This window comes from Lampris incognitus, chromosome 9 (genome assembly GCF_029633865.1).
Source record: "Lampris incognitus isolate fLamInc1 chromosome 9, fLamInc1.hap2, whole genome shotgun sequence".
Classification (NCBI taxonomy): domain Eukaryota; kingdom Metazoa; phylum Chordata; class Actinopteri; order Lampriformes; family Lampridae; genus Lampris; species Lampris incognitus.
Window position 1 is genome coordinate 12,527,126 of NC_079219.1, and position 24,013 is coordinate 12,551,138.

The following is a 24,013-nucleotide window of genomic DNA, read 5'->3' on the forward strand; positions in this document are numbered from 1 at the left end:
AGTCTTATCTTCACAAGTTCACACAGCTCTACATTGTAAAAAATATTCAGGCCTAGATAAGATGGAGCTTTACTTTCTAAAAACTGCTGCAGATATTATTGCAGAGCCAATCTCAGAACCCAGAGTCGGCGATTTAACTCTGGGGACAACCGCCAATATTTCAGGGCTTCCGGTGTAGCTGCTGACTGCTCATTTCCGACTCCTACGAAGGCTTCTTCTTCCATGCGCCCGTCATTGTTTACAGTCACATTAGCAACTTGAGATGGGAGAATGGAGTTGGAGTTGAGAGACGACGTCTACGACCGGATTGACATGAGTCAAATGTTTCTCCACACAATACACAAACATTGACACTTTTAGTAGGCGTTTTAGGTCCAGACGACATTTCAGCCAATGCGTTCCACCTCTTTCGCTCCCCACACGGACTGTTACCAACATGCAACCAAAGCATGTTCCTGTAGAAATCACCGCCTGCTCTAACATGATTGGTCAATACGACTCGGACTAAATTGGAAACAGAAACCAGAATGCTTCCAATACCAAAAGATTGATATATATATATATATATATATATAGTATTTGTTAATCGAGATTATAACAGAGCCTAATAATTCTCTTTTTAATCTCAGTTTATCCTCCAACGCAGTGACGGCTGGTGGTGATATTGGGTGGGTGGGATAACAAATGCATTATGCTCATCAATAGTTCATGCTGCAGCAACAGCAGCGTCACAGCCAAGATACCAAATTACAGCACCAACAGTATATATCCTTGTTACATAGCAAGAGCTCTACAACAACACTATAGGGAAGTACCCACAAGAATGGCCTGATGCCCCAAAACTCTCTCTCTCTCACGCATGTGCACGCACGTCTCCTAATTTTGTTGGATAAATGTTTCAAATCCACAATTCCTTGTTGGGTCCAAGCCATGTCTTCTCCAAAAAGCGAGCATGGGAAACAGAAAGGCTCATTCTTAGCTACACTTGCCGTTAGCCAGTCCTTTCACCGAAACCAAGTAACAAACTTGCGATTTTGTCGTTTGTCCTTTTGTGTTATTCAAACATCGTTTAGACGATGTGTCCCCAGTCCCTTCACTTCCAATTTTTCCTCCGAAGACATAGAAGAAAACGGATGATAAAGTAAATAATCCACCTCGTTCATGTTAATGCCCGTGCTCACCATCCACCCCCCTCACCCCGCTGCTCTCGCACCGGTAGCAACTCACTACTGCCGTAACTTTCTACATCTGTACATACTCTGTACGCCATTTGTCGAAAGTCAGCGGCCTGAGGGCTGAATGAATTTGGTCCAAATGATCAGCAAATCAATGGGGCGTGCCACAATGCCTGTCACTCTCTGTACGTCCGCTGTCATTTGTCAAAAGTCAGCGACCTGAGGGCTGAATGAATTTAGCCCAGATGCTCAACAAACCGAAGGGGCGTGCCACGACGCCTGTCACTCACTTACCACAAAGACGAATGGAAGCTGATGCTGTGTTTGGGCTGTAATAAAAGAGCCCCATTTAGATAAATCCTTTGTTTTTCTTGTGACAATTTGGTGATGTTGCTGCTCTAGGTTCCACCAAAAATCACAACAATCTGTTCTAAGGTTTTTTAACAATAATTTTCTATCTTTATTGTAAAAGATAGGGCGGGCTTAGCCCTGTTAGCCCATTTATACCAGCCATCCCTGCTCCAATGTCATACCCAGTCAGCTATGGTTCTCCCTTTATTAAAGGGTGGATACCCTTCTGACTTGAATAATTACTGTCCCATTTCCAGACTGTCTGGTTTCTTGTAAATGACCAATTAAAACAGTTTTTATCTGATAATAATATTCTCAATGAATCTCAGTCAGGTTAATTTAGATCAGGCCATGGTATAATAACAGCAGCTATGTTAGTTACTAATGATATTATCACTTCTTTACATTGTAAACAGCCATGTGCAGCTCTATTTGTTGGTTTGTCTAAAGCGTTCAACTCTGTAGATCACAAACTGCTATTACAGAGACTCAGCTGTATAGGCCTGTGTGAAATGGCTCTGAATTGGATTAAGAACTATGTATCCAAAATAGCTGTGTGTCTCAGAAGAAAATCACACCTCAGCCTCACTTAAGTGAACAAAGGTGTACCTCAAGGATCTATTTTAGCCTCTATCTTATTTTCTATTTTTACAAATGACTTAGGTCATGGAATAAATTCAGCTAAGATTCGTTTGTTTGTGGATGACACAATTGTTTATACAGTGGCACCCTCTTTGAATCATGCCATAGAGCTTTTCAATCACTGCAGCTTTCACTGTTAAAATTAAAACTGGTCCTAAATAATTTTTTTTTTAAAAAAGACCAAATATATGACCTTCACTCGTTCTCACTCTAAAGCAGCTGATCAAACTATCTTGACATTATAAGGTACATTTAAAGAAAGACCCATTTCTTACAAATACTTAGGCATATGCCTTGATGAAAAGTTGGTTTTTAACCCAGCTATGGGTTAAATAGTGCCGCCTAGTGGATACCTCGGGAGAGGACTAGGTTACGGGAGTAATGCCCTACAGAAAATCAACATCTACAGCGCTGTTGTTTTTTGTTTTTCTTGCCCTTTTGTATTAGTTTAAGTTGGAGTTTACTGCTGGCGTTGTTTGGCTGCCGCTTCTCCCTCTCATAGCCCTCCCCTTCCCATCCACCCCTGTATGTTTGTGTTATGTTTATCTGTTGTCTTGTTTCACCTCCGTTTATTGTACAGTGACTCTGAGTGTTAGAAAAGTGCTATACAAGTTTGATTTTTTTTAAAATTTATTATCCATCCATCCATCCATCCATTATTCAAACCGCTTATCCTGCTCTCAGGGTTGCGGGGATGCTGGCGCCTATACCAGCAGTCATTAGGCGGCAGCGGGGAGATGCCCTGGACAGGCCACCAAACCATCACAGGGAATTTTTATTATTATTATAATTATTATCATTATTAATGTGCACATTGAAATCTATTGAAAAAATCTTGGTCCTAAATTGGGCTATTTTTCCTGTTTAAAAAAAAGGCTTTCCATTTGAAGCAAAAAAGAAAATTGTTCAAAGCTTATTTCTATCTGCATTAGACTATGGTGATGTGATTTACATGCATGCAACATCACCCCTACCAAAAAAAATGGGATTCTGCATATCATGCTGCATTACTTTTTGTAACAAGTGCAAGCTCATGCACTCACCATTGCATTTTATAATAATAATAATAATAATAAAAATAATAATGGATTACATTTATATAGCACTTTATCTTGACATCCAAAGCACTTCGCAGTAAAGGGCGGAAACTCATTTCAACCACCACCAATGTGTAGCACCCACCTGGGTGATCCACGGCAGCCATTTTGCACCAGAACGCTCACCACATATCAGCTTGAGGTGGAGAGGGAGGAATCATAGAGTGAATTACAGGGGGGGGGGGGTGATTAGGTGGCCAGATGGAGAGAGCCAGGTTGGGAATTTTGCCAGGACACCGGGGGACCCCCTACTCTTTGCGATAAGTGCCATGGGATCTTTAATGACCACAGTGAGTCAGGACCTCGGTTTAACGTCTCATCTGAAGGACGGACGTCTCATCCGTTGTCTCGTCCTTCGTATGAGATGTTTTATACGGCTCTTTAGGATGGTCCTCTCTATACCAGAGGAGGAAAATAAACATGATGCTATATTTATTGCCAAGACATTGTTGGGTAAACTACCTACTTATATCTCCAAGCTTTTATCCCGTCAGACAAGTAACTGTAGCACTAGACTTACTACTCAGATTCTTTTTCAGTGTCCCCAGGGTGCACTTACAGCTTGGTAAAACGGCTTTCTCCTTTTATACACCTTGGGAATGGAATGAGCTGCAAAATACCATTACCGCAGAAGCGCTCCTTGCTTTGAATACTTTTAAAGGTCTTTTACAAACTGCCCTGAATGAAACATGTTGCTGTTTTACATAATCCTTGACTTGAGGTGGGCTGTGTTATGGATAGCGCTGGTATGGCTTGTGCCTCTCTTCTTTTACTATTTCTCTTGTGTAGCTTTTACATATATATATATATATATATATATATATATATATATATATACACTACCGTTCAAAAGTTTGGGATCACCCAAACAATTTTGTGTTTTCCATGAAAAGTCACACTTATTCACCACCATATGTTGTGAAATGAATAGAAAATAGAGTCAAGACATTGACAAGGTTAGAAATAATGATTTGTATTTGAAATAAGATTTTTTTACATCAAACTTTGCTTTCGTCAAAGAATCCTCCATTTGCAGCAATTACAGCATTGCAGACCTTTGGCATTCTAGCCTTTAATTTGTTGAGGTAATCTGGAGAAATTGCACCCCACGCTTCCAGAAGCAGCTCCCACAAGTTGGATTGGTTGGATGGGCACTTCTTGCGTACCATACGGTCAAGCTGCTCCCACAACAGCTCAATGGGGTTCAGATCTGGTGACTGCGCTGGCCACTCCATTACCGATAGAATACCAGCTGCCTGCTTCTGCTCTAAATAGTTCTTGCACAATTTGGAGGTGTGTTTAGGGTCATTGTCCTGTTGTAGGATGAAATTGGCTCCAATCAAGCGCTGTCCACTGGGTATGGCATGGCGTTGCAAAATGGAGTGATAGCCTTCCTTATTCAGAATCCCTTTTACCCTGTACAAATCTCCCACCTTACCAGCACCAAAGCAACCCCAGACCATCACATTACCTCCACCATGCTTAACAGATGGCGTCAGGCATTCTTCCAGCATCTTTTCATTTGTTCTGCGTCTCACAAACGTTCTTCTTTGTGATCCAAACACCTCAAACTTGGATTCATCCGTCCACAACACTTTTTTCCAGTCTTCCTCTGTCCAATGTCTGTGTTCTTTTGCCCATCTTAATCTTTTTCTTTTATTGGTCAGTCTCAGATATGGCTTTTTCTTTGCCACTCTGCCCTGAAGCCCAGAATCCCGCAGCCGCCTCTTCACTGTAGATGTTGACACTGGTGTTTTGCGGGTACTATTTAATGAAGATGCCAGTTGGGGACCTGTGAGGCGTCTGTTTCTCAAACTAGAGACTCTAATGTACTTATCTTCTTGCTCAGTTGTGCAACGCGGCCTCCCACTTCTTTTTCTACTCTGGTTAGAGCCTGTTTGTGCTGTCCTCTGAAGGGAGTAGTACACACCGGTGTAGGAAATCTTCAATTTCTTAGCAATTTCTCGCATGGAATAGCCTTCATTTCTAAGAACAAGAATAGACTGTCGAGTTTCAGATGAAAGTTCTCTTTTTCTGGCCATTTTGAGCGTTTAATTGACCCCACAAATGTGATGCTCCAGAAACTCAATCTGCTCAAAGGAAGGTCAGTTTTGTAGCTTCTGTAACGAGCTAAACTGTTTTCAGATGTGTGAACATGATTGCACAAGGGTTTTCTAATCATCAAATAGCCTTCTGAGCCAATGAGCAAACACATTGTACCATTAGAACACTGGAGTGATAGTTGCTTGAAATGGGCCTCTATACACCTATGTAGATATTGCACCAAAAACCAGACATTTGCAGCTAGAATAGTCATTTACCACATTAGCAATGTATAGAGTGTATTTCTTTAAAGTTAAGACTAGTTTAAAGTTATCTTCATTGAAAAGTACAGTGCTTTTCCTTCAAAAATATGGACATTTCAATGTGATCCCAAACTTTTGAACGGTAGTGTATATATATATATATATATATATATATATATATATTGTGTGTGTTCTGTCATGTTAAATTGTTTTTTTGTGTGAAACTGCTTATGCTGCCGTCCTGACCAGGACTCCCTGGAAAAAGAGATCTTGCGGGCGGCATGGCTCAGGAGGTAGAGCAAGTCGTCTAGAAATCGGAAGGTTTCTGGTTCGATCCCTGGCTCCTCCAGAGAGCATGTCGAAGTGTCCTTGAGCAAGACACTGAACCCCCTAACTGCTCCTGATGAGCAGGATGGCGCCTTGCATGGCAGCCTCCACCATCAGTGTCAGTCAGAATGTGTGTGTGAACAGGTGAATGTGAGACATACGCCGTAAAGCACTTTGAGTGGTCGGTAGACTAGAAAAGTGCTATAAATAAATGCAGTCAGTTTAACATTTACAATTTGTATCTCAGTGGGACCTTCCTGGCTAAATAAAGGATAAATAGCATTTGGGTGGCGTGGCGGTCTATTCCGTTGCCTGCCAACATGGGGATCACCGGTTCAAATCCCTGTGTTACCCCCAGCTTGGTCAGGCATCCCTACAAACACAACTGGCCGTGTCTGCGGGTGGGAAGCCGGCTGTGGGTATGTGTCCTGGTCGCTGCACTAGCGCCTCCTCTGGTCAGTCGGGGCGCTTGTTTGGAGGGGAGAGGGAACTGGGGGGAATAGCGTGATCCTCCCACATGCTAAGTCCCCCTGGCGAAACTCCTCACTGTCAGGTGAAAAGAAGCGGCTGGCGACTCCACATGTATCGGAGGAGGCATGTGGTAGTCTGCAGCCCTACCCAGATCGGCGGAGGGGGGTGGAGCAGCGACCGGGACGGCTCAGAAGAGTGGGGTAACTGGCCGGATACAATTGGGGAGGAAAAAAAGGGGGGGGGAATAAATAATAAAGTAAATAAGTAAAGTAATAAAGTAAATAAGTAAGTAATAAAGTTAATAAGGATGAATAAAAATAATACAGACAGAAATAAGTCTGTGGGACAGTTAGCTTCATGTTAGTTAGTTTTAAAATATTCTATATAGAGTGGAAAAGTATTCAAAACTGTAGATTGGAAACATACTGCAAAGCAAAGCTATGTACAGCTATATACAATTTGCTTCCACACCACATTCACCAAATTTCCAACCCTCAAAGCAGCGGGTATAAATTCTTCTGATGATAGCACAACCACATAATTGTCACGAGACATGACAGGTGAACATGGCACACGTAGCTGTGGGAGTCTAGCTGTATGTGGTGGCGGGTGCTGTGGAGGCTGAAGCAACACCGGGCTAGGCAACAGCAGCAGCGGCATTAATGAGACATGGGAAAGGAGTGTTAAGCCTGTGAGTTTGGTCTCTTTCAGATGGTCAAAGGGGGGAGTTCCCATCTCGGAAGCCAATGGCGACAGTCTTGAGGTAACGGTGGATCATTCCTACTTCACCGACCCCGTCTCCTGCGAGGTGTCCAACTCCGTGGGAAGCACCAATGTCAGCACCCTGGTCGATGTCCAATGTGAGTTTTGATGTTGACAAAACTTAGTGCTTTATATAGTTCAGTCACATATTCTGATTTTCCACGGCATACTGTGCATGGGACCGGTTCTTCGTTGGTGAATATGACTGACGGCCTGTCTTGTTCTCTCCTAGTTGGCCCCAGGCTGCTATCAGAGCCCAAGCCCATGACTGTGGACATAGGGATGGACGCAGCCTTCACATGTGCCTGGACAGGGAATCCTCCCCTGACCTTAGCCTGGACTAAGCAGGGCTCCAGTGTGGTAAGGCAACAAAACACAATGCAACACCTCTTCTTAGTGGTAAAGCTTCAACACCTCCCCCCTCAACACTACCCATCAAAAGGTGTGTGTGTGTGTGTGTGTGTGTGTGTGTGTGTGTGTGTGTGTGTGTGTGTGTGTGTGTGTGTGTGTGTGTGTCTGTGGTACAGAGCCTTAAGGCATAAACCCCTCGCACTTTTCATCCACACATTCGCTTGTCGACTGAATCTTCATCACCTCCCCTCGACATGCTCCCCGAGGACCCAAGCCTCCTCCGCAAGCTGTCCGCACACCAGCAGATTCATACAGCGTAACCGGGGCAACTGACATTCTGTCAATAAGAATTTGACCAGAAAAATCAGTCAATCAACCAGTCATTTAATCACAATCAATCAATCAATCAATCAATCAATCACTCAATCAACCAACCAATCAATCAGCGCACCACATGTTAAAACAACACACAAATTAAAAAAACAAACAGAATTGCATCATGCTCCGTAACCTGTGGAGCAGCATCTCAGCTTCTCCAACATTAAAATGACCTGACACCCACCAGACTATCCATTTCCTCAAAGCCAATTCCATGGGAGAAAATGAATGTGACACTCGCACCTATACTTTGCATCATCCTGGTAAAAGTCTTCCACTTCAGCACATCAATGGCAGCATCTCTTGGGAGCTTCTCTCCTGGCAGCTAATCCGATTTCTGAGGCAGTGTTGGGGAGAGGGGAGGGGAAGAGGAAAAAAAAAAAAAAAAAAAACCAAAACACAGCTACCTATAAAGAACGCTGCAGGACGGCGTAAGCGATGCTGTCATCTCAGAGTGAACGCTTTCAGCCCCTCTGAGGCAAATGCAGAGGCATTTTTCTAATCCACCCGCCACCACTGTGCCTCACATAGCCACAAGTAATAGATTAATTGGGTTATTCCATAAGTGTGTTGTGGGGGGGGGGTGAGAGGGGGAATGCGGAGGTGGGTAGAAGAAGGCGGGGGGGTGGTGGTAAGGGTAAATGGATTAATCACAGCTTGATGGAATAGCTGGATCAATGAGCTAAGGAGGTGAGCGAGTATAGTAGCTGCTGCAGAGGCTAAGGGCCTGCACTCGCGCCATGAAACACGCAGCTCTGTCTCCGCTGTTTAATTACAACAGTCCCCCCCAGCAGCGTGGTCACTCAGTGGCTGCTAGAGTGCTTAATGCTGTGATTAAAGCCCTTCACAATGAAATTAAACTCGATCCGCTCGCGTTTGTTATAACAGCCAGTCCGCCTCTGTGTTGCTGCTGCCACACCGACTCAACTTGTTTGCTGCTGCTGCTGCAAATGTAAAGGTCTCAATCCCCCTTTTCTTCCTTTGCCCCCCCCCCGTTCCCATTCTTTCGCTTCCTTTGCCCCCCCCCCCGTTCCCATTCTTTCTCTTCCTTTGCCCCCCTGTTCCCACTCTTTCTCTTCCTTTGCCCCCCCCCCGTTCCCATTCTTTCTCTTCCTTTGCCCCCGTTCCCACTCTTTCTCTTCCTTTGCCCCCCCCGTTCCCATTCTTTCTCTTCCTTTGCCCCCCTGTTCCCACTTTTTCTCTTCCTTTGCCCCCCGTTCCCACTCTTTCTCTCGGTCTTTCTCGATCTCTCTTTAGGTGCTTAGTAATGGTAACACTTTGCAGTTGAAGGCCGTTACCCAAGAGGATGCTGGCACCTACACTTGCAAGGCCATCGTCCCCCGTATCGGGGTGGCGGAGAGGGACGTCACCCTGACTGTTAACGGTGAGCAACAGCCGCTCGTGGTGCAGCATGGGTATCACATACGGGGGTAACACGGGGAATCTTCTGGATTGATCTCTAGCATAAATGGAGCAGAAGTCCATATCTGGGAACGCATCTTGTTTACTTGCTCATATGTCAACATTTCAAAATATTATCTCGTCCTGTTTTTTTGTTCTCTCTCTCTCTCTCTCTCTCTCTCTCTCTCTCTCTCTCTCTCTCTCTCTCTCTCTCTCTCTCTCTCTCGCCTCTTTGCATCATCTTTCTTTGTCTTTCCCTCACACCAGGCCCACCGATCATCACAGCGGATGCTACGCAGCATGCTGTAAAGCACTCCAAGGGCAAGCTGGAGTGCCTGGTGGGAAGCAGCCCCCCTCCTGATAAGATTGTAAGTGATCGTCTTGTCTTCACTATCTACCGTTTGCTCGCGTTTGCGGGCTCACATACCCTGAGCCACTCACTCTCCAACCTGCCCGTACGAGAGAGATCACCATGTGCTTTATCTGTGCCCTCACCCTCACACCCTCACACCCTCACACCTGTACATATGCTAACAAATGCGCGCACACACACACACCGCGTAGTTACACACAAGTACACAAAGGGGCACACCTGTCCACACATGCATATAATCGCACACACATACACCGAGGATGAGAGGGATAGTCAAGTTGGTTGGGCTTTGGGGGACTGGCTTCCTGCAGGGTTCAGCCAAACCGCGTTCAATTAGTGGCCCATCAGGCATCAGTCGGCTGACCCCATTGAACCGCTGAACGTAGGCTGGGCTGGAAGAGGATAATTAGGGTCTGAGGAGGAGTGTGAGACAGGTGCACTATTGGCCTCGTGCTGAAGACAGCAGAGAAGAACCTTATTTTCTAACATTGCCTCCCCTCAGCCCCCCCCCCCCCCTCAGGCCTCACCTGCAGGGAAGACATGGGAGGCAGCTTAAACATGAGCCTGTGAGCTGTGTCAGCCAGGGGGCATAATAGAGGTCAAGGGGAGAGAAGGCACATCAGAAAGAAATTTTTGCAGTGTTCAGTCAGAGGCTAGCAGGGATTTAAGGATGAAGAGCTCAGGCAGCATACACTCTAATTAGGGATTCCTTATTGAATAAAAATATTACTAACTCTACGTGGACTTGTTGTCTCTCCTCCCTCCAGGTGTGGACATTTGGAGACATGAGCCTATCATCGGGTTCCTCTACTGGTCGTTTTTCAGTGCAGACCGTGACCAGCAATCACGGAGTCGTATCTTCTCTGGTGCTGTCTGAGACGCTGGCCCAGGACTTCCAGCTGCGCTACAACTGCACTGCCTGGAACCGCTTCGGCACCGGCACAGCCTTGGTCACTCTGAAGGAACAAGGTAAAGACCGACCGGGGTGCTTACCTTCATCAGTACCCACCAAAAGCTTCATTTCAACCCTTGTGGTTGAAGGGGGGGACAGACTGGGTGAAAAGTGGAGCACCCATCTCAAGCTTATCTTAATTATACTCCTCTAATCGATATAATCTAATCAGCAGATGGTCCCTTTAATGAATGCATTCACCCCATAACATAGATATTGATTGGAGACTAAAGTAAATTAAAAGAACCCACAGGTGTCCTGGGCTGGGCTCCTATTTTCTATCTGTTTGACAGTCTGGCGCAGTATCTCAGACTCCAAACCTTGTAAGTGATCTTAAAATAAGGTAGCGGTGCTCTTACTACACACTGGCACTGGTGGAAACCTTTGTTGCAGCAGACACCAAAAATAAGGTCCTCGCCACTAATTTGCATCAACGTAGCAGAGCAGGGTCTCAAGAGAACCGGGCAGCGGTATCTCCTGGAATCTCTAATTAGATTACTGTCTATTGCTTCATTGCATGTCAGGCCTTGTTACCCTTCTTTCAGAGAGATTAGAGACAATAGCCAGGCTGTGGGACACTGAGCTGCATGCATGACTTGTATGCTGGCGCTTAGCAGGCCAGGGCTTACCACAGATGAATTTATATAGGCGCTGGCATTTTTCCGGGATTAGGAAGGGTGAATGAATGGATCTGTTTCTTTCTCTTGCCCTCTGATCTTTAAGATGCTAACTTTGACAGTTTTTTTTCTCTCCTCCCTCTCATTTTACCCCCTCTCCTTTTTCTCTCTCTCTTCCTCCACTACTGTTCTTATCTTACAGAGGCCCTGCCAATGTTGATCATTGTTGGTGCTACAGTGGGTGGAGGCTGTGTCCTCCTCATCTGTGTCATCACTTTGGTCTCCCTCTGCTGCAGGCACACTGGCAAAGGTGAGCTCAACGGTTAGTATGTGCCAGAGAGGGTCAACAGGCAATTCTTCAAATCAGATGGATGAAATCCTCTTTCATTCGCGGTTTGAGAATTGTGCCAGGGGTATTTCTTCTGTGCAGCTTCATACACAATCCTGAAGCGAACCAGAATTTACACCGTTGAAAATAACATGCTAAATTCATCTTGTACTTCCTGGAAGACGTGTGTTATTCATCAAGGGTACAATTTTTTTTGGGGGGTCCCTTATAGGTAAGAAGTGCACACGTCTTTCGAAGAGTGACATCAGAGTTCAGATCGTTCACAGCGATCACAACGCAACACGGGGGAATGACGATGAGGAGGATGTCAAAGAGCCCATGGTAAATTCCTTTCTCTCTGCTCCCGGGCTACCACATATATCTCTACTCATGTTGAGAGAAAATTCCCAATGACACTGTGGTGTCATGCACTGCCATTTAAAAAAAAAAATTTTTTTCTTCCTACGTTTTGTTCTCGATCGAGTGAAGCGCTGTTCAACCTTTTAATTCTTGGATACGTCTGGTCTTCCCTCAGGCTCCAAACAGCAGCGAGTCTCCTGGGACTTCGCGCACAGAACACAGCGACCTTCTGGAGGAGGAGGAGGATGAGCGATCGGACATCAAGGTAAACCCCTAAAAAAAAAATCCAACTTAAAAAAAAAAAGCTCAGTTGAAGAAACTCCCCGATAGCGAGCATTCATTGCTTTTGTCCTTGATACTGTAACGAGCACAGACTACTAGACTCGCTAGCCCTTGGCTAACGGGTCGGACCCTTTAGTTGACTGGTTCGTGCAGTCCCTCGTGGTCTGGGATGCCCGGGTTCGGTTCCCGGCTGACGTCGCTATTGGTGTCAGAAGTGGGATGTGAGACCGTGAGGCCATAGGGAGTGCGTGCGCCCAGGGGCGTGGGGGAACTGATATGCTGAAGGAGGGGGGTCGTGTAAGGGCCCGGATATACTCCAGAGCGGACGCGTACGCGGACAGCTGGAGTCCATTTAGAGTACGCGTTTCGCACATGCGCAGTCGATCGACGTTACGTATTTCCGGGCAAAATGGCGACATACAGAAGAAGAAATGCTTTTGTTTGTTATATTTAGCACAATTGGAGAAAACTTACCTCTACTGGAAAGTTGGAGTCTGTGTCCCGGTGTTTGATGAACTCGGAAAGCCAGCTCAAAAGGGAAACAATGGCGGGGACACAAACGTTCCCGCCTGGTGCACCGCTTCTTCCCTTCAGCTTTTTTCTTGCACTCAATCTGTCTCTCAAATACTTCCATTTCTGTCGGCACACACCTTCTTCTTTCCCCAAAGTTTTGGCAATTTCCTTCCATAAATTTGTGCACATCTGATTCTCTTTGTAGTGTTTAAATGACGAATTATTAAGATAAGGGTAACGACGAATCTCTTCACGCGCCCTCTCTTCCAAGTCGGCGTCCGTTTGTTTACCGGCGCATGCGCAGTTGCGCCCTTGTCAACAAAAAATGGGAGGTAAGCGGATGTCCGCGCGGACCCTACGCGCCTACACACTCTCCGAGGCAGAAATTTACGTCACGCGGACCCTCGCGTACTCGGAAAGTATAACTTGCGCTTAGCGGCCACGGATGACTAGACTCGCTAGCCCTTGGCTAACGGGTCGGACCCTTTAGTTGACTGGTTAGCGCAGTCGCCCGTGGTCTGGGATACCTGGGTTCGATTCCGGGTGGCGGTTCCCGACTGAATCGTTCCATTGGTGTCAGAAGTGGGACGGTGAGACCGTGAGGCCATTGGAAGTGCGTGCGCCCAGAGGCGCGAGGGAGCGGATATGCTGAAGGGGGGGGGGTAGTTTAATGACCACTGATGACCAGACTCACTAGCCCTTGGCGAACGGGTCGGACCCTTTAGACTACCTTTGATTCTTTGATGTAAATTGTATGACAGTGTTTTTATTTCTGTTTTGCCCCTAGGATCCCACCAATGGCTACTACAACGTCCGTGCCCATGACGAACGACATGTCCGCAACAGTGGATTCTCTGAGTATGTACCCAACTCACGACCAGTCTACACTCCATCGCAACTCCCGTCCCCCAGCCCCCTCTACGGCCAGCATGGCACCCAGCCTCGTATCTATGACTTCTCCCACCGTTATGCCACCACCACAGGGACCCGCTCCACCTATGAGCAGCAGCAGGCCGCCCAGCAGCAGGCCGCCCAGCCTGCTAGCATCTACCCCACCGACCCCCTCTACAGCGGCTCAGCTTACCTACCTGCCACCTATGGCCGCGCCTTTACCAGCTATGTTAAGCCCGCCTCTTACGAGAAGGTGGATGCTTACGACCAATCAGATCAGGCCAGCAAAGTCTCCAGCTCATCCCGCTTCTCCTATGCATCCTCACAAGTGTCTTCCCAGCAGTCTGACTATGGTCGACCCTCACAGCGCATGCAGACTCACGTCTGATTGGACATAATGGTGGAGAGTAGCATATGGGAGCTGCGAGGAGGTAACAGTAGTCACTTCCATATGGGTGTGGCTGGACTAACATAAGATTATCGCTAATAAATCGGTCCTTCCAGGACATGTTTAAATTCATTCGGATGGAGCTGTATGATAAGGTCGTGGGATAACCGCCCTTAATTTATTTGTGTTAGTAGGTGGAAGGAAGATCTACAGTCACTGAGCCTGTGGAGTTCTTGACCTGTTGAATTCAGCAGATTGCGTTGTGTCGCTAAAACATACAATGACTACAGTGTGATACCTCACTGGGGTATCTCAACCATGACACCCAGCTGACCTGTGGAGAAACCCTACCTGAGGGGGAGAAAGGCAAACTGGAATACAAAACAAATGCATCTCCTGACTTCGGGGCGGCCAACAGTGACGAGGTGGGGGGGGGGGGTGTTAGTGATTTACTTGGATACTAGAGCCTTTTGTCTCTCAACCCGAACAAAATCTCAAACATGACACGTTAAAAGACATCGAAAGAAGATGAAAACAAGACGTATTTGAGGAGAAGAAAAAAAAAAGATGTAAACAACATTTTGTCGTCCGTCGTTTGATGTTCGTTGGCATGCGAAAGGAATTCTAAGCACATTTGTGTCTGTATCCATCAATGAAAGACTGAGCTACACAGAGACGGTCCTAAAGCATTCTGCATAAGAATCTCAGCTCTGCTGAATGATTTGCACCACAGGCTCTGTATGGACAGTCTAATCAGTGGCAGTGTCCTTTTGGCCAGAGCTGCATTCCTCCAGCTTTGAAGAGTGTCTTTTCTGATAATGACCCTCGCCTGTTGAACCAGTCGGTGCTGCTTGCAGGGGCAATAAGGAGATATGAAAAGAATGTGTATCGTAGCCTTCATCTTAATGAGACTGTGTTAACTGTGTGTTGTACCATGCTGGACAAAGTAAGGCCATGGCAAGCCAAAGATGGTGGTAATTGTATAGGAAAAGACAAAAGGCTGAGGCTTGTGCACTGCTGTCCTACTCTCAGTTCTGTTTTGTAACCGTGTCTTCAAATTGTAAAATTTAGGAGAAGGCTATTGCCAGAACAATCATAGCTGGGGGTTTGGATAATGGCTGGTTAATCTTGAACTAACTTGAATTAAGTGTGAGTGCGGCCTGTATTTTAGCGGACCCAGGTGGTTTAAGACGTGTAATGCTGTCCCACTTTGGACCGCGCGCCCTCCGGTTTTACAACACAATCAAATAGTTTCAACATGTTTACAAAGACAGTACTACCCTGACATACTGACAAAATAGCTGTACAAATAGGGTGAGCCCATACTTTCTCTCTCTGTTGCATGCAAATGATGTGTCTAGTGAAACTGTTCAGCGTTTATTTCCATGCCCATTCCATGTTCGAGACATTGGTTTTCCGCACCAGCTGCATTCCGCTTCCACAGACCTGCAAGTCGTAGTCTGGGCTCCAGTACTGCCACCGGTCCCAACGGCTGCTGCCAGGCAGCCCGATGAGAACAAACGTCACGAAAAGTGAGGAAGAAAAGATCATTGCTCGTCTTTATTTTTGTATTTTATATAAGCCTTAATGTACAGCGTGTAAGCAACTCTATTGTAAAGTATCTTTATATTATATACATATGTATCCATGTCTCCTTTTGATTTTATTTGGGTCCACAAACTTTCTCTTTTAAGTTGATCATCAATCACTGAATGCAAAGTTACTATGCTTCTCAGAACATAACTAATCGCCATTTGTTTTTGTTTTTTTAATAATGTTATTAAGAGTTTTATTTGCTAAAAATGATCTACCGTTGCTTGTAACTTTGTACACATATTTATATTTAAATAAAACCATTTCCGATAAATAACTGGCTACTTGGGTTCCCGTGAATTAGTCATCCCCCAAAAGTGGGTTTGTTGTGTGCACGCGGGAACGGAGACAAACAAAGCTGCCTGTGCAGCCGAGATGATGAATACATAAATTAGCGGCGCTGCCTATGTTGATTTTCCTATTCCCACAGTAGAGCGCCGCTTTTAATGAAGACAGATGAGATGGCGGAGCCCCCCGCTGTATGTGTACCCGCCTCCCAACGCCAGCATCCCCGGCCCTCCTAAGCGTAACGGGATACGGCCGCGACGACGCCTGGTATGATGTGACAACGTGAGCTTGTCTCGACACCCCCGCGTGCTCCTCCGGTGTGGGTGCAGCCCCAGATAGACCCGCGACTCACGCCGGGGAGGAGGAGGAGAGCTGCATGTTCACCACCAAGCCTCCTCTGAGAGGGGACAAGGCGCACGTTAAACGCACAACGCCGCACCAACGAGGGCCCAGACAATGACATAATACAGATGATCTGACGAGGCAGATTCAGATTAAGATCTTTATTATCATAAATCTGTCATATAAAAACGATTTCGCGTACAAAGAAAGACACTAGAGAGAACACGCGCCATTAAAATCGGAGTCGGCAAACATTGCATCTCAAAATCGTCTCAAAAGGCCTCAGCCCTCAACCTACTTATTCGAGACGACACATTTACACTAAGGAATCGATAAGGAAAGGTCCACGGAGGAATGACCCCTTACCACAGTTACGGTCTTCAGTGTGGAATACTTCGGCTTAAATCTTTGGCTTGTTTTGTTTTGATTTGTTCCCAGGGTGACTGACATGACGTCACACAGCTACAAAAACGGATTAATAAAATGGAGCCACGTTTGACCAGTGAGCAGAAACTCAACAGGATTAGGAAGACGCTGTATTCCTCTGGCGACCGGTCGACCCCCCCCCCCCATCGATCTGCTTGAGTTCAGGTGAAGGCCGGGAAGTGTAACCCCCCCCACCCCCCACCGCCCCGAACTCAACCAGCAGACGGCGGCCTGTGCAGGGGCGCGCCGGATCGCGTCAAAGTTTCTCTGAGTATTGAAGCTCCGCCAGATTATTCCAGCACAGCAAAGACGAGGCCGAGCCTATATGCGCTGACCCGCGAAGAATATGATAGGAATAATAAATCCACGTTTTCTGTTCGGATCACCGGAACATCTTCGCAACTTAAGAGTCAAGCCAGCCTCAGATCAGCACTCTGATTCACACACTTAATATACAGGAGCTACAAAACATCTATTCTATGAGCCCAATGGCAAAAGTGCAAATTTCCATGCACCCCGGATAAAAGCATCTCGCGTATTAATAAATATAAACAATATATATATTTTTTTTATAAATGCCTGAAATCTTCAGTGGACTTTCAGAGAGTGAATGGGTTGGTATTAAAAAAATATTTCAACAAAATATAAACTGTCGAGATTCTCGCTCTGATTCATCTAGCAAGGTAACCGCTGCAGTGTAAAACAGCTTGAAGTCACATTACGGCCAGTGCAGATCTGGAGAAAATACCGTGGGATGGCAGAGTCCTCAAAATATACATATTTCATTATCTACACTCAGTGAATATTCATAAAACCAGTGAAACATGACATGATTGATTGGGGCACAAGAGTCTCTGCTGCTTGCAGCCTGTAAAAAAACACAGCTTAGAAAGTGTAAAGTATGCGTGTGTGTGTGTGTGTGTGTGTGTGTGTGTGTGTTTGTGTGTGTGTGTGTGTGTGTGTGAGAGTGTGTGTGAGTGTGAGTGTGTGTGAGTGTGTTGCATGCAAAGCCGTGCCCATGCAGCAGTGCTCCCACTGAGAGTTCTTGGCTAAATGGAGGGATGGTGGAAGGACTTTTTCCTCAAGTCAGACTCAAATGTTCAGTCTTCGGTATTTTTTTTCTTTTTTTGCCACGCTGGTCCCCCCTCCCCCTCCCCCATCCCTCCCTGTCCCCCTACTCCATCAAATCCCCGTTATCTCGCGAATCCAGTCTCTCAGCTTGGTAACGCGTGAATAGACGCCAGGCTTGTTTCGACGAGCACAGCCCTCGCCCCAGCTCACGATGCCGACCTGGAACCACTTCCCGCTCTCCTCGAAGCACGCCAGGGGCCCTCCGGAGTCTCCCTGGTGAGCACAATGCCAGCAGAATGTAAGAATACATATCTAAAAAAAAATAAATCAACAAAAAAAAATAATCAAAGAACTGGCATCCGGCTAGCGTAGCGCTCTATTCCGTTGCTAACAACACGGGGTGGCCGGGTCGAATCCCTGTGTTGCCTCCGGCTTGGTCGGGCGTCCCTACAGACACAATTGGCCGTGTGTGCGGGTGGGAAGTCAGATGTGGACATTTGTGCTGGTCGCTGCACTAGCGCCTCCTCTGGTCGGTCGGGGCGCCCCCCCCCCCGGATCGGCGGAGAGGGGGTGGGCAGCGACCGGGATGGCTCAAAAAGAGCGGGGTAATTGGCCAGATACAATTGGGGAGGAAAAAGGGGGTAAAAGAAAAAAAAATAGAAAGAAATGATTTGATTTGGCCTGGACCTGAGTGACTAAGGGTCTGTGAAAACCTCCCCACATCCCCCCTTGTGAGCTCAAGGGTCTCCGCTGGCTTTCCACACATGTTGCACTGAGGCGTTTTGCACAGCCTTTTCAAGACGGGAACGTCGCACCATTAGTCCGCCTCGCCGTTCTGTGTAGAAGGTACGAACACGGAATGGGGGGGGGGGGGGAGGCGTTGTTTTCGGGGCGTTCAGCCGGCAGTGAAGGTAGTCACAGAGCCAAATCCATATCTGTGCAAAAGGGACAGCTGATGCTGCCGTTACACGTCACACCGCCTCTGCTCTCCAGAACACTGGCACGTGATGTAAAGTCACACACCGGGGCCCGCATGATGTTATCCGTTTGGTTCAGTGTAAAAACAACAACAAGAGTCGGCGTACAGACCAGTCTTTATTAGGGTAGTATTGCAGGATCTCTGTGTAAAAAACGCCTCTGGTCTTACCTGGCATGCATCGACTCCCCCCGACAGGAAGCCGCTGCAGAGCATCCTGGAGGTGACCTGCCCCTCCGTGACCACGTTACACACCGTATCGTTAATGATCTTCACCTCTGCCTTCTGCAGCAGCCGTGCCGTGCGACCTGCCGAGGCAGGAGAAAGGGGTCAGCACTCTGTCATACGACCTCTGCGCTCACCACCAACATCAAAGGTGTTAATGGGCCGGATTAGTGTTGGCTAATGAAGGTTTAAGAGGCTTCCCAGGAGACAAAATGTCTGCCTTGATATATGGATATGGAAAAAAGGGCTTAATGGAATAGAGCAGATTAGAAAAAGATTAGAAAGCGAGGGAGGGTTGAGTGGAAGAGGAAGGAGAAGGGTGTTATGATGAGGGAGATGAAGGAATGGGAGGGACATTAGAGAAGAGGAAGGGGAGAAATGAGAGAGAGATGGATGAGAGAGCGAGAGATGAAGAGAGGAGAAGGCAGCGCCGAGGGGAGGAAGATGAAGAGGAGCGATGAATGTCACGTTGAGAGAAGGACACAGGATGACCGGCATGTCTTCTGGGAGGAGAAGTGAAGTGAAGAGGCACAAGAAGCTACTGCAGATTGAGTCACTCATGACTAAGGAAGATTAAGGTACGCATTCAAAAATAAGTATAAATTCCAAAACAAAAAAAACCCAACTAAATTTGACTGAATTAGCAGAGTCCATGAAGTATACCTCCTTCTCGGAGCGTGCCCCAACCGGTGACCCAACAGGACATGCCTGCTGGGAAGACGTGGGAAGGAGCGGGTAGGCAGATGGGGTGGATGGTGTTTGTGAACTCAAGCGGCTGGCTGAGCTCCAGCAGTGCGATGTCATAGTCAAAGGTCATCTGGTTGTAATTTGGGTGGGTGATGATGGTCTGCACCGAGCGCAGCTGTACATCATCTTGCTTGTACTGGTCCTGCATGCCACTGTAGGTTCGCCAGTTGGATGTCACAAGGTTCCTGCAAGTAGCACATTATAGGCCAAGGGGCAAATGTTTTTTTTTTTTTTTTTTGCACAAGGCTATGGTGAAAAGAGCAGGGGTTACGCGATTCCACAAAAAATGAGAAAAGAAAAAAAAAGCAATATCATGAATATGTGATTGTGAAGAAAAACCTTGAAAATAAATGTCACCGATGCTGTGGAACAAGCCCATAAATGGGATAACTGCATTGTAAAGCAAATATCATCTCCCTCTGTGAGTCTCTATTCTCTCTCAGACACAATGGAAGCGACTCAGGTTGAACTGCATGGCTAGTGCGCCACCTACAGGGCATTTGGATAAACGCCTTGCTGTACTATCAACAGATGAGATGCAAATTTAGCCCCCAAGGTTGTTTTTTTTTCATTAATTGTATCGTCGGGGCCTATTTTCAAATGATGCAGTTTGCGTATTAACTGCCCTCTGTTGAGCAAAATAAAAACACTTCTTCCATCAGATTGCATTTAAACATTGTGGAAATGAATAATATAAAATCAGACTGGAGATAATTAACAATAATCCAGTAATTATTATTTAATGACTTGCTGAGAGAAAGGTACACCTTTTGGGCATAACAGAGCAAAATTAATAGCAGGTTATGATTGTGCCGTGTTCAGATGAGCATTGCAGCCACAAAGCTGTGACTCACAAGGAGTTGCTGGTCTGGAAGCAGTGGGCAGCAGAAAGGAGCCACTTGTCAGAGAGGATTGAGGCACCGCAGACATGCCCATTGGTCATAAAGTGAAGGCTGACCTGCCAGGGCCATTCCCCCAGCTCGGCATTCTCACCTCCCACAATGCGGTTCAGCTTATAGGGCCTGATGCCACAGTCTGTGGGGATATGTAGAGACAGGGGTAAATAAGAAAGGCCTTAGACCCACAGTGAGAAAAGGCAGCATATGAGACTGGCATTAATGATCAGAGGTTAATACACACACATACATACGTACATATTGTGTGTGTGTGTGTGTGTGTGTGTGTGTGTGTGTGTGTGTGTGTGTGTGTGTGTGTGTGTGTGTCATGGTATATATCCATCCATTATCTTAACTGCTTATCCTGCTCTCAGGGTCGCGGGGATGCTGGAGCATATTTCCAGCAGTCATTGGGCGGCAGGCGGGGAGACACCCTGGACAGGCCGCCAGGCCATCACAGAGCCCCCCCCCCCCCCCACACACACACACACCCCGATTCATTCCTAGGGACAATTTTAGTACGGCTGATTCACCTGACCTACATGTCTTTGGACTGTGGGAGGAAACCGGAGCCCCCGGAGGAAACCCACGCAGACACGGCTCGGAGAACATGCAAACGCCACACAGAGGACGACCTGGGACGACCCACCAAGGGTGGACTACCCCAGGGCTCGAATCCAGGACCTTCTTGCTGTGAGGCCACCGTGCCACCATTATGGTATATATATCAGAGGACAAAAGCAGTTGACTTGAAGCTGTCATGACTGTGGCCTTAGCTATGGACTACATGCCTCTTCTGAATTCCAGTAAGGCCTGCGGGCACATTAGCTGATAAAAAAAAAAAAAAGAAAAAAGGTCAAACCCCGAGGCTTTAATAGAAGTAAAAACAAAAACCTTCAGAGATGTCAAGATTGGCTTTCAAAAAAAAAAAAAAAAAAAAAAAAGAAAAGAAGAAGAATCAAATAAATAAAGCACTCAAGGCCTGGGGCTCTTTCATAGCAGACAGCCCAATGGGCTCAGCATAGCACATCTATAAACCATTCAAGATGGCACTGAGAAGATTAGCCCCAGTTATGTTGTGTTGTTCCCATTTTGCATCAAATCACATTTCTTACATTCAGTGCTAGGACGAAGTAAGCCGAGGGTGACAGTGAAAGGGCGGTGATTCAGAAGAGTGAAAAAGGACTGAAGACATCCCTTACCGCAGCTCTCCTCATCGGAGCCGTCGGAGCAGTCTTTCACCCGGTCACATTCGGCGTTCACCTTATTTATACATTCTTGGTTCTTACATTTGAAGCTGAAGTCAGAGCAGATACCTGGAGCTACGATAAGGTGGAGAAGTGTTCCACAGTCAAGACACACAATTTAATCAAATGGCCACTGCTGTGTAATTAAGGCTTCAGTGCACAATGCATTGTGATGTAGAGGCAGATTACATTGACCGCTCGCATTGATTGGGGTTAAGGGCCAACGTCCCTTCATATATACGGAACCGAATATTAAAAAAAGAAGAGGAAATGTGAGCCTGCCCTCTGTCTGTATATATGTGAGAAAGACAGAGAGCGAGCGAGACAGAGAGAGAGAGAGCGAGCAAGAGGAAGAGCGAGAGAGAGACAGACAGACAGACAGACAGAAAATGTGAGAAATGTGTGAAAGCGTGAAAGAGAGAGTGACAGAAGAAGGGGAAGAGTGGGGACTGGGCAAAAAAAAAATAAAGAGTGACTATTGAATGAAGAATTGTATCTGCATTGCAGCATCTTCACAACTGCCCCGCCTTTAACGCCACAGTTGGATCACGTTAAATTTGTTCAATGCCCCATGTAAAACGCTTAATATTATGCGCTGACTTGCATTTTCCGACCTGGCACTGGGATGTGAATGGGTTCACAGCACAACTTACAGACTTTACACGAGGCCTCGTCGCTTCCATCACCACAGTCCTTCTTGGTGTCACACACCACTTCCTGAGGCACACAAGTCCCGTCGCCACAGCGCCATTCATTGTCATCGCAACCTGTGGTAGAGCAGGAGAGGGAGATGGCTGAGAGCGGTGCAGAGGATACCTGCCAGGTTTCACAAGGACATCAGTGCCGTGGCCACAATAGAAATTACTTTTGCTCTCCCCCCTTCTTGCATTTATTACACATGATTAAGCGTCTAGACAGAGGCTGAGCAAATTGGGCAAGGCTTCAAACAAGCCCCATTACTGATAAAGTAATGAATGTACAGAGCCCAGGAGCCAGTGGCCAGAGCATTAGTAGCAACGTGCCTTTAATGTTAGCACAATTAGCATAGCATTAGAGAGGGCCTGTATCCCCCGAAGACCACTTTAAGAGAGACGGCGGTACTTACTGCACTGTTTCTCATCGCTCTCATCTCCGCAGTCGTTGACGCGATCGCACACCCAGTACTTAGGCTTACACATGCCGTTGTCACAGGCAAACTGGTCCTTCTCACACTCTGATGCAACAAATGGATTGTTTACTAAACAAGACATCTAATGGAGATACACGTACCAAAGACATCTGATAAGGGACATATGCAAAACACACATCGATGGGTTGTTCCAATAGGCAGGAGAAAGGACTTTGGGAAAGTATGGGGAGTTAAGAGAAGGGTCTAAAAAGGAGAGAGAGAGAGAGAGAGAGAGAGAGAGAGAGAGAGAGAGAGAGAGAGAGAGAGAGAGAGAGAGAGAGAGAGAGAGAGAGCGATGGGGCAGGGTCAGGGACAACGTACTGCACTTCATCTCGTCGCTCATATCGCCACAGTCGTTCCAGCCATCACACTGCAGGTCTTTGGAGATGCAGATCCCAGAGGCACAGGCGAACTGGTCTGGGCAAGCTGCGTACAAAATGGCAACAGCGTGAGGAAGAGTAGGAAGGGGAGTTAGAGAAGGGGGGGGGGTACAACGAGAGGGAGGGAGTGAAAACGTGTATTCACCCCATCAGTCATGTTGCATTTGCTGTTGAGCCGAGCAATTATAAATCCATTTAGGTCAAACTGGGAGACAACACAGAGGGGAAGAGAGGATTGAAAGTGAAGTGCCCCTGACTGACAGTGGCAAATAAAATGGACCCAATAAACAAGCTCTGTGTGATTAGCCCAGCTCTGAAGTGTCATCGCTGCAAGCGTCTATCACCGAACAGCTCCATTTGACTGTCAGTCTGACACCGTCTTTAGTCCCTCAGACTTAATAGTTAGTCTCCCTCTCACGCTTTGTAATAGCAGGCTATGAGTGTCACTGTCATATCACGACATTCCAGCTGTCTCGCCGTGGCATGTGTGGCAAATTTGGGTGGAAGAGAGTCTCAACTCACGGTTGGCAGGATCGTAGGCGTTGTACTCAGCATTGAAGCCTTTATCAGTGAATGACTCGTCTGAATGGAAGGTCACCTCTAGGATGTTGGTCTGACTGGTTAGAGCCAAAGAGGACATTTCTCCACAGTACCTGGGGTACAAGACCACAGTTTAAACACACACACAT

At 46.7% G+C, this 24,013-nt stretch overlaps 2 protein-coding genes across 2 annotated transcripts in view; one reads left to right on the plus strand and one right to left on the minus strand.

The window, feature by feature from the left end:
• Positions 1-16,185, plus strand: part of kirrel3l (kirre like nephrin family adhesion molecule 3, like) — a 51,306-nt gene extending 35,121 nt beyond the window's left edge. Inside the window, exons 7-15 of the mRNA XM_056285905.1 lie at positions 7,081-7,229; positions 7,364-7,491; positions 9,118-9,244; positions 9,529-9,629; positions 10,402-10,603; positions 11,406-11,513; positions 11,764-11,873; positions 12,067-12,156; positions 13,474-16,185. Of these exons, the coding sequence (XP_056141880.1) occupies positions 7,081-7,229; positions 7,364-7,491; positions 9,118-9,244; positions 9,529-9,629; positions 10,402-10,603; positions 11,406-11,513; positions 11,764-11,873; positions 12,067-12,156; positions 13,474-13,965 (1,507 nt within the window). The 3' untranslated portion in view covers positions 13,966-16,185. The remainder of the gene's footprint in view (positions 1-7,080; positions 7,230-7,363; positions 7,492-9,117; positions 9,245-9,528; positions 9,630-10,401; positions 10,604-11,405; positions 11,514-11,763; positions 11,874-12,066; positions 12,157-13,473) is intronic.
• Positions 16,186-17,796: 1,611 nt separating this feature from the next.
• st14 (ST14 transmembrane serine protease matriptase) overlaps positions 17,797-24,013 on the minus strand; it is a 28,537-nt gene continuing 22,320 nt past the window's right edge. The window contains exons 11-19 of the mRNA XM_056286374.1: positions 23,847-23,977; positions 23,266-23,370; positions 22,882-22,989; positions 22,430-22,543; positions 21,732-21,851; positions 20,488-20,668; positions 19,550-19,818; positions 18,833-18,969; positions 17,797-17,958 (exon numbers count right to left, since the gene is read on the minus strand). Of these exons, the coding sequence (XP_056142349.1) occupies positions 17,797-17,958; positions 18,833-18,969; positions 19,550-19,818; positions 20,488-20,668; positions 21,732-21,851; positions 22,430-22,543; positions 22,882-22,989; positions 23,266-23,370; positions 23,847-23,977 (1,327 nt within the window). The remainder of the gene's footprint in view (positions 17,959-18,832; positions 18,970-19,549; positions 19,819-20,487; positions 20,669-21,731; positions 21,852-22,429; positions 22,544-22,881; positions 22,990-23,265; positions 23,371-23,846; positions 23,978-24,013) is intronic.